The 11,136-nt window shown below is 38.0% G+C and overlaps 1 protein-coding gene across 1 annotated transcript; it reads right to left on the bottom strand.

Annotated features, from left to right (window-relative positions):
• Nucleotides 1-1,574: 1,574 nt before the first annotated feature.
• LOC140150164 (uncharacterized) lies at nucleotides 1,575-2,621 on the bottom strand. Its single transcript, XM_072172167.1, has one exon. The coding sequence runs from the start codon at nucleotides 2,619-2,621 to the stop codon at nucleotides 1,575-1,577; it is 1,047 nt and encodes a 348-aa protein (XP_072028268.1).
• Between the last annotated feature and the right edge of the window lie 8,515 nt (nucleotides 2,622-11,136).

The raw sequence follows: 11,136 nt of genomic DNA, 5'->3' as shown, positions 1-11,136 counted from the left end.
TCCATAGGGCTTTGGATCAACCTTTATCTCCTTCAATGCCGCTTCAAAAATCTCTCTACACCTAGTGTAAGATAGACTCAATTTACCGTGATTACGCAGTCTATGAATTCCCTTCTTTGAATAAAATCGCAATGGAGAGATTAAGAAAGCCTGATCTGTTGTATCATTCAACCCTGCTAACGTAAGATATCTTACCAGCATAGCCATAGGACAGGTGGGTGTACCTGTTGCTGAAATGATCACCCATTGACCTTGTCTATAAACATCGGTTTTACTCTCTGTGACTAGAATTTTAAAATAAGTAGAATCACAAAACACGATGTCGCATCTCCTGATGTTTACCAACTCAGCATGCCTAAAAAACCCTGCATACGATAATAAAAACATCACGCACACCCTTAGATCCTGTAACCCAGCATCAGGTCCCCAAAACGGGCAACTATCGAGCAAAGAATGCCCGGCGAGATCGGAAGCTTTTTCAACACCGGTTTGGCCAAACGCCGTTTTAGGCCTTGCAAGATTAAGTGAATGAACTTAGAGTCACAGGGATTACTGATATTGGGCTGACGATCATGAAACCAGTTAATACCGTAAAAAGTTGACTCAATTTGAGAATACGGGACTCCGCTCTGATATAATTGTGAAAAGAAACGCGCAATGTCAATAGCTGAGCCAGGTAAAGGATTAACCTTATTGTTGTGACACCATTCCGACCATTTTCTGAACCCTGCACTGTATTTGTCTGCTGTAGATTTAGCTCTCGAATCTTGTAAAATGCCTTGAATCAAGTCGTCTTCCTGTAGGCCTATATCGAGAACATCATGATCATAATGGGTTCTGTAATAAATAATTGATAGGATATTTGTGAATAATTTTATAATTAAATTATTCTGTATATCTCATACTGGAGGATCGCATTAAGGCCTTACTCATTAAATCCTGTCTTCCAACCGTCATATGGTTGACGAAGCAAGTGCTCCAAACATCATTTTTGTGTGTCTTATAACTGAGCCAGTGCTCATGCCTTTATCTCCACCTCGAGCTCAGTCAGTGCTCCATACACCGATATATCTAACAACTTTCCTCCCGAAACCATATGAGAAATACTAAGCCAGTGCTCGTATTACTCGAATTTAAACAACCAAGCCAGTGCTCGATTATTCCATTATTTCTACTCATCGTTTGCTTTATTGCAACAAACATGAAACTAATCCAGCCGCCCCCAATAATTATAAACCATAACTGACGGGAGAATATTGAGCCAGCGCTCCTTAACCTACTCGATCAACCTTGCAGTCTAATACACATGACTTTACTAGTGAAAAACTTCGAACCAAACGTGGAATTCATATTTATTCCTTGCACAAAAATGTTCGAAGTATCTGTAAACTGTATGCAAAATTTAACCAAGTCTTTGAAATCACTCTGCTGTGAAAACAACAACGGCCAAAAGGGGGAAGAAGGCCACATTGGAACAACTAATGTTCCTTGTGCTTTGCACACTTTGATATGCCTAAGAACTGCAGGAATGGCGCTGATGGGTGGCACTAGCCAGTTGTTATCTGAGCTCCAATCTAACGAGAAAGCGTCCACTTGTGCTGTGCCTGGACACCAGAATTTAGAGTTGAATTTACCCATTTTGGCATTGATGTGATCCGCAAATCTATCGACTGAATATGGCCCCATAGACTATTCATAAAATCAAAGAAAGGTCGGGAAACGCCCCAGTCATCAAAATCTATGAGTCTACTCAAAGAATCTGCTTCCTGATTCTCTGTTCTAGGAATCCATTGAACTTCTAGAGAAATGGAGAACATCTTGCACACATTGAATATATCTACGGCTATGTTCTGTAACTCCAAATTCATACTACCTTTCGCTGATATCGCAACTACTCCCTGATTATCTGTGTGTAATTTCACCATTTTGCCTTTGATAACTGGCGCGAAAGACAACAAAGCTGTGTGTACTGCCTTTAATTCTCTCCAAGTGGAGCTTTTTAACTTCTCACCTTCATTCCATGAATGAACGCATGATTTTGTACTTGAATTACCATCTGAAGCAATAATTGCCCCGAAGCCAGTGCTGCTCGCATCAGTGAATACCAATACCCAGAATACCTGTGGAATTGATAAAACAGGAAGCGTACGAATGTTAAGCCTGTCTACATTGTTTTTCCAGAAAAACACTTCTTCAATAGCTAATTGAAATTTTCTCATGTCCAACTTCGCATCCCAGTGGTTCCTCGACAAAATAGCGGTATGCATGAATCTCGTTTTTAAGAGTGCAATATTACCTACTACTGGTTTGATGGAAATAATTTTACCAGTGAGCGACGCCAGCATCCTGGCAGATATACTTGGCAACGCATAAATAAATGCATCTATAGATGAATGAATATCGCTAATCCGCTTGTTGGTGATAGCAAGGGACCCTGAACACCCATCCCATTGCATACCTAACCACTCAATTAACTGAGATGGACTCCATTTGGACTTTTCCACATTTGGAACAAATCCTGCTAATAATAGATCACTCTTTACCTTCTCAGCCTGAGCTGCGCAAACTGCTTCTGACTGCGAAACACACCATCCGTCATCTAGGAAAACAACAATAAACATACCTAGCTCTCGCCATCTTCTGACTAAAGGTCTGAGACATTTCGTAAAAATGAATCCTGACGAGGTTAACCCGAAGGGCAAAACGAGGAAACAATAATACTTAGTTTCCCTTTTCTGTCCAAGAAAATCCTAGAAACTTACAGTGATCTTCAAACATCTCCACGTGATGATAACCCGACTTTAAGTCGAAGGAAAACATAAAGGAGTCATTCTTGAAATAATTAAGAGCTACCTTCCAATCGTCAAACTTGACGCTTTGTTTCCAAACATGGTCATTAACATGGCGCAAATCTAAAATTAGCCTCTTTTTGCCGGAGTTTTGAACGGAAACTGAAAGAGGGTTTACGATATATGGTTGAGAATTACATTGAACAATGAGACCTTTATTAAAAAGTTCTTGAATTGCTTCTGACACAAAGGAACTGTTCTCAAGTGCAGATTTATTGTTCTTGAGATAAATCGGAGGTGGTGTAGAAACGAAGGGAATTTTGTACCCATGCTCGACCGTATCCACTATGAAACTACTAGCCCCAATTTCTCTCCAAAAAGAAACGGATGCTTTGAGCCTCCCTTTAACATTAGGTTCTGCGCTACCCTGCTCGTACTCAAAATAGTTCTGAATCAAATCGCAATCGTACCGAGTATCATTGTTATCTGTCTCTCGCAAATCTTCGTTTCCCGCATAGAAAGTGTCTTTATTCGTATCTCCGTCTGTCTTCCAATCCGATTCCACTGACTCTGTATTGACTAAAAATACAACACATGTCTCATATTAACGTGGAGCTAGTGCGGATAAATGACCTCCTCATACCTGTTACACGCAAGACCCGCTGATTCAATTAATAGAACCATTATCGTTTTATTAATCGTATTCAATAAATTGATCCGAATCATTCAAAATCATTCATGCATTCAATTGAATAATCACGGGGCTACAACCTCGGAATTAAAAAAAATATATATAATTACCGCATTATGTCTAGCGACCCTCAAAACCTATCAACCGTATCGGACTATGAACTCATCACAAAATATCCTTGAAAAAAGGCGAGGCGCCCATTATTTTTGTGTGATGCACTGCTAATTCACAATAATGTTATAAACCGTATTAGTTTACGAACTCTTGCACAAAAGTTATTTATAAAAAGGAAATAAGGCGCCCATTGAATTTCGTGTGATACGCTACTGGGTAACAAAAAGAATCTTTAAATACATAGCCGAATCGCTCGCTAACACTTCTTATTTATTTTTATTTCATTCATTCGTATCAATAACACTATCTGCCTTTATGATAATTCTGCTCACCTGCTTTAAAAGAAGCATGTACCGCCTGAACATTATAATGTTCCCTGTTTAGTGCTGATCTCTCTGAGATACCCCGGTCTGGCTGTGGATGGACAATTTCTGCGCCAGTGCCCCGGTTTGCCACACGCGAAACATATGTCGCCTGGCTTGAAGGAATTGGCCGTGTTGGCATATTGAGAGAATCGGTAGCTGTTACGAGGGCCTCGAAAAAACTGATTGTAACCAGAATAAGAACTATCCGGATTACTCGGATTAGGATAGGTTGCCACAGCCCTGCCTGTGCCTCTTTTGTTAAACTTCTTGGGTTGCTGCTTGGTCGCTTTACGTTTGCGTAAGGCGCGAAGTGACGCTGCCCGCATTTTCTTTTCGTCATCGCTGTCATCAGCGAGATCATCCGATTCATATTCATCTACGGCACTTCCCAACCGGCCGCCGACTTGTCGGCGAACCGAATCAGCTTATTACGGTGATTAATCTTGTCTACTACCTCCCTAACAGCTTGTCACTATCACTAGGAAGCTCGGAGATCTCTCTAGCTTCTACAACTTTTTCCAAGATTTCGCTATTAAAGCTGTATTGAAGCTTGTTACCTCTATAGTTAAAGTTCAGGTCTGCCCCTCGTTTTAGCTTATTCACCTCTTGACTGGTCTTGGCAAACTTACTCACGGTATCTTCTTTGAACTGGAGGATAGTCTTATCAAAGTATTTTTGGAAGTCCCCCAAAGCTTTAACGAATGTTGCCGGTGTAGAACTGGCGCCGCCGGACCCGACTGAAGGATTGGGCGTAGCCCTTTGTCCGTCAGCTCTCGAATTTCCCCGGGTTTGTTCGGCTCCGCTGTACTCACCCCGTACACTACCAGTATTTGCCTCTTCTGCCTGAAAACTCTCCTGCTCTGACATATTATTCCTCTAGAGATGATATCTTATTTTGAAAACAGCAAATGATTTAACGGTAAAATATTGAAGCCTAAGAAAAAATTCCGGGAGATTTAAACTTGTCGTGTTGCCGCGTCGAGTGCAAACAGCTCAGTGTTCGCTCTAGCGAACCTCCCGCCTATGGATCTATTTAATCCATCCATGTATTACCTAATATTACGACACCTTCTTCTTCTGACAATGTATAGAAAATTTATAAAGACAATATATGCAAAGTTTAAGGCCTTTTATGGTGGGTATACTTTTGGAGCTACATTTTATTTCAGGTCGAAATATGGTGAAAAAATGAAATGTGTAAAAACGCGTTTGAAAATTAAAAAAAACGTTGTTTTTAAATTTTTTTATCCGATTTGCATAACTTTTGAAAGTTTGTTTAATGTATTATCAAAAGTGCATTATGTTAATGTGTCTAATAATGAAAAACACATTGATATAATGATGATTTTTTTATTTCTCTTGACACCTGTCTCACTTTAATTTCAAAATAGCAATTTATTGCTCGCATTTATTTCAGAAAAATTAATTCATCCACCAATGCCAAGAAATCTACCGTCACCACTGTCTATTTTACCATAATGACAGATTCAGTAATCATCCATCTTACAAAATAATATTGTGTGAAATAATATATGGTCAGTAAATCAATCAACCAATCAACTCCCTCCTCTCAATTACTCTTGCATTCATTCATTTACCTGTTATACCTTCACACTTTATTCCAACAATCAATCATCAATCAATCAACCAATCAATCAATTCATCAATTCATCAATCAATCAACCCATACATCAACATATCAATCAGTCAATCTGTCAGTCATTTAGTCTCACGTCATCACAAGTCATAAAATTAAAATTGATCGACAACTTGATTGGTCGATCAGTTCATTGTTTCATTGTTTGATGGTTTGATAAGTCTATTGATCGAAATTGACTATTATATAATTATTAATATTGTTATTGTTTGATTGATTGACAACTTGAAGAATTGATGTATCAATTAATTCGTTGAGCCGTTGCAAGTGAGTACGTGAAATGTTTAAGAGCTGAGTTACTTCAATAGGCCTAAATTAAATAAATAAATAAACAAGCAAATAAATAAATTAATAAATGAATTAATTAATCAATCAATCAATCAATCAATCAATCAATCAATCAATCAATCAATCAATTAATTAATTAATTAATTAATTAATTAATTAATCAATTAATTAATTAACTAATTAATTAATTAATTAATTAATTAATTTATTAATTTATTAATTTATTAATTTATTAATTTATTAATTTATTAAGTAATTAATTCATACATTCATTCATTAATTAACTAATTAATTATTAGATGAATAAATAAAAGTTGTGCAAGAAAAATCAATGCAATAGATGTCCCATCTATCTGTAAATTTGTTTTGTTTTCATAAAATTGCTGTAGGCCTATTTCTCTTTTGAAATCATTAGGGGCTGTGCAATAGTTATGATCCCTGGGGAGGGTAAAATTGGGGGGGCAAGAATTTTTGGCGAGCCGCAAGGGGGACAAGCAATTTTTGGCCAGCCGAGAGGGGGGAAAGCGATTTTTGGCACACATCCATGGGGTGCGTTTTAAATAAAACGCTCTAAAAAGGCTTCGAAAAACAGTACGGAAACGCTTTAATATGCAAATTTTCCTGCTCGCCGCGCTCGCAACATAATAAGCCATACCGCATGATACCCGCAAATCATTGGCATGTGCAAGAGGGGGGGGGGGCTAAGAATTTTTGGCGGACCGAGAGGGGGGTGCAAGCGATTTTTGGCAGGCTGAGAGGGGGGCACGATATTTGGCGGGCCATTCGGAAATTTTACCCCCGGTAACGTACTGTTATCCTAAGCCTTTTAGAGCATTTTATTTAATAGGCGTAGGCCTACCATGAATAGGACCTATGTGCAAAAAAAACCCTCCCCCGGCTCAGAATTATTACACAGCCCTTGATAATCTCCGGGGATAATCTCCAAAATCATTCAATCATTCTTTTGATAGACCTAAACTCTTCTAGTAGGCCATAGATTTTAAATACTATGAGTAGGCCTATACGTATTCAGCAAGTGACATGTACAAGTGCTATAAACGCCGTGCATCAGTGTGTCACTTCATTAATATTACTAACCGGCTCACACGCTGTAGTGTATAAATCAAAATTCAAAACACTCGGGTGATTACATAATCAGTGGCCTCAGCTCAATTGAGGGCGTTTCAATTTATTACGTGATTTGGGAAATGCACAAGATCAAATAGAACGGCGAGTAATGATTATTTACTTGTTTTTAAAAACAAACTGCTTAGGGCGGTAATACAACGTGTACGTCCGATAACTATAGATTGAATGATATTTATCATCACACGGGGAAACAAAAACAAACGAGGTCAGTGGAGGTCAGTGGTCTCAGCTCTCAGAGGGGGCGCACTTTCAAGCTTGGTACTCGCATTGAACAGACAAAGTTCGCAAACTGAATGGCGGCTTTATTTGTCAACCGTAATTAACATAATCAAGGGGTCGAACATGCTAATATCATAACCGATCGATAACTGGACTCATTTTCACCAAGCAAACCAGCGGGATTTGTCATAGGTTTGCGTGCGTAATAGAATAACCGTGAATTTAGTGTCACCCCCTTGGTAATATGATCAATGTACCTGGGTGGTAGTATCACGGTTGTTCTATTAGCAACGCAAAATCTATGAAAAATTCAGCTGGTTTACTAGCTAGAAAGTGAGGCCAGTTATCGATCCGTTATAGCTCGTTATGAATAATTCATGTTCGACCCCTTGGATCATGTTAATTGAGTTTGGCAAATAACAACGTTGTTAGTTTTGCGAACTTTGCCTGTTCAATGAGAGTATAGCACGCCCCAATACATCTGGGCACAAACCAGGCGAAAACGATCCAGTTTAATGAAATGGCGGACGGGTATTCCCATCAGGCACCAGTGATATGTTTTTTCAAAGAAAGTCTACTAATTTGATATGAAATGACATTTTGCAATAGCAAAGTCAAAATTAGGACTTTCTGTCAATAATATGAAGGAAATATGTGACAGAGGCAAGGTGGGAAATACAAGTAGTATTTAAGTTAAAATAACCTTTGATACCCGACCTGACCTTCCATCATGGCGCCTTATTCGTATTTATGTATTTCTATTATATGCTCTCAAGTAAAATAGAATACCAATCTGCTCTGAGCAGACAATGTTACTTGGCTCCCAGCATGAATTATTGATTTTATACGGAAGTAAAGAAATGCACAGTGATGTGCATGATGTGCAAGCATACTCCAAATATTTACGGTAAATCTGAATAGTGGTCACATGTTAACATATCATGTGTTCGGGAAATCACGTGGCAACATTTTAAGATTTCAGGCTTGTTTACTAGTTAATTGCCATTTGTACTCTTTATTATTTATCTTTGTTAATTAATATATATTTTAAATGCTGATAAATCGTGGTTGGCTACCCATGATATCTGTTAAATTCAATATTTTATGAATATAATTCTACCACGCAGAGGGGGTCACGCAGCAGAATTTCACATCACCTGACTTAGCTACATTTCGAAGCTCTGCTCTTCAAATTCATGTAAATTTCAAAGTTTATACATTTAATATATTTAATATGATACTAATTTTTTGTTATAACCAACTGGTACACGAAATATACTACTGTCTGTTCAAGATTAGATTCTTGAATTTTTAAGATATTTGAAAAAATAAAACATTGTGGTCAAAGTCATCAAAGAAAAGTGTTAGCACAGCCTTAGACCTAACGTGATTTATACTTTTCAAGTTCTAAAGTTCAATTTAAAACCCCATTTCTTTTCAATTTTGGTATTTTCCCGCGATATTTTTATAAAAAGCCGTAGAACGTCGGGTACCATAAACTTTTTTGAATCAATCCATTTAGAGCAATGGGGACGAATGTGACAATGCGCAGAGATAGTATTTATTCGACCATCCGCATCAGGAAGTATTGTCCAGCAAAATACTTGCCAGTATGCCTAATTTGTGTTGAAACCCGCCTGTTGAAACATTACGTTATTATTTATGAACTAAGGTTTTCTAAAATAGGCCCAGCTTATATAAATACATTCCTTGCATGTTTATTTAATTAATTATTTATTTATTTATTTATTTATTTATTTATTGATTGATTTATTTATTTATTTATTTATTTATTTATTTATTGTGCGAATGGGTCTGAGAATGGGTCTGATAGGCCTATTATAAAACTACACATTTATTTTCAATTTGTTATTTCGTTTTGTTTGTTGAATACAAACTGACAAAATTGTGAAACAAAAGAACCTTGGTACAAGAAAATATTAAAAATAATCAGGTTACAGAAAACAATTCTTGAAATGTCACTGTATCTGAAAATGTCAAGCGAATGCTGATATTCTTGGGAAGGAATGGTGGTATTAAACAAAACTCAATTTACATTGTAAACCTGTTGAAATAAAAACGAAATCCATAATTTTAATGTCATTGTTTAGGAAGAAAATAATGCTGAGAATAATGTTATGCATAAAACGTAATCGCGCCATATAATTTCGTGTAACAAAAACCGGTGGACCATCATCACCTATAGAACCTATCCAATAACCGGAACGGTATAACAATTGAAATGGCAGGACAGATTGGTGGACAGATTGTTTTGCTAAATTGGATAGGGTCTAAGCCCTAAGTTGAGAATGGACCGTCCCACTCGATTTGTAAAAAGGTCACGAACCCTTTCGGTGGACCCAAGTAACTGCCTAAAATGAGGCAAAATTAAAAAGAAATGGGGTTTTAAATTGAACTTTGGAATTTGAAAAGTATAAATCACGTTAGGTCTAAGGCTGTGCTAACACTTTTCTTTGATGACTATGGCCACAATTTGTTATTTTTTCAAATATCTTAAAAATTCAAGAATCTAAGCTAATTGAACAGACAGTAGCTTATTACCTATACAGAAAGGTGATTATCAGCCTTCACTCAGCAAATTGACATGCCCGGCATATGCAGCCATTCTCCGTCTGGATAACATGACTGTCGCCCTCAATACGTCTGGGCGCAAATTTAAATAACAATACGCTATTTACATATCAATGCGGCCTCATGCTAATTAAAGCTGCCCCATCCAGGAGTTCATCTATGGTATAGACCTACCAAAATAGGAGACTTTACTCTGAGTTTCACGCCATTGGCGATTGTCAGACGACACGATAGAGACAATTTGGCTTGACCGCCATCCCCTTGGAATGGGAGAATATACATTACATGGTGTCAAAGCCAAGCAATTACAGAGTCTGACTCCCTTGAAGAGTCACATAAATTTCTTGACTCCGTCGACGACTCTGAATGTAGAGTCAATTGACCCCACAGGTAGAGGCAACTGACTCTCCTGTGATAATCAGGTGACTCCTTTGGGGAGTCAGTGCTAGTTTACTCCACTTATAGAGTCACTTGACTCCATTCTGGCTATCAGTGCTCTTTGCAGGATGATGATATACTCAGAAAAGTGAGATATTTCCTGCACACGGACAATGAGTAGAAAAGCCTCCTCAGAAGCAAATGAGGACATTGAAAACCAAATTGATGACTTAGGCTACAATTGAGAAGACATATTTGAATGAGTTGAATGAGAAAGAAGATAAACTTCCTTCTTTAGGGCATAACAAGACTCTTACAGGTGATACAATTTCTGATCATGAGAAATTGGTGAAACAACAGAGAAGAACGGCAGTCCATTGCTCAGATTGATGCGAGCGTCTTGTTAATGAGCGACATACACGGAGCTTTGTGATCACTTCAAGGGCGCCGATCTGCGCCGACCAACGATTTGACGCACAATCGGCCAATCAGATTATCGATCTGTTGCTATGATTGTCAGACGTTTGATTCAGCCAATCAGAACCCCACTTCCGCGTTTTCGCTCTGTACGCTCTCAAAATGTCCTTCTCTGATAAAAAAAACTCTAAGTCATGACAAGTTAGTTCTGGGGCAACAAAATGGTTTAAAACTTTAGCAGATTAATCAAAGGGCATTGACCCTAGAAGAAACAGGACATTATTCTGTCTGCAATACTACAAACAAGGTGCTAATGAAAAAATGGCGCCCACCTGATGCACCTGCCGATGAAAAGTGGAAGGTAGTGTACCAAATTGTGGTACCAAAAGTCTACCACACTGTAGTTATTATTATTATATTTTTTTCCGGAATACTGCAGATCATGCCACACTTGAGAAAGAACCATTGCGTCTTGAA

Source organism: Amphiura filiformis, chromosome 4 (assembly GCF_039555335.1).
Source record: "Amphiura filiformis chromosome 4, Afil_fr2py, whole genome shotgun sequence".
NCBI lineage: Eukaryota > Metazoa > Echinodermata > Ophiuroidea > Amphilepidida > Amphiuridae > Amphiura > Amphiura filiformis.
Note: the sequence above shows the minus strand (reverse complement) of the source record. Positions and strands in the feature narration are given on the sequence as shown.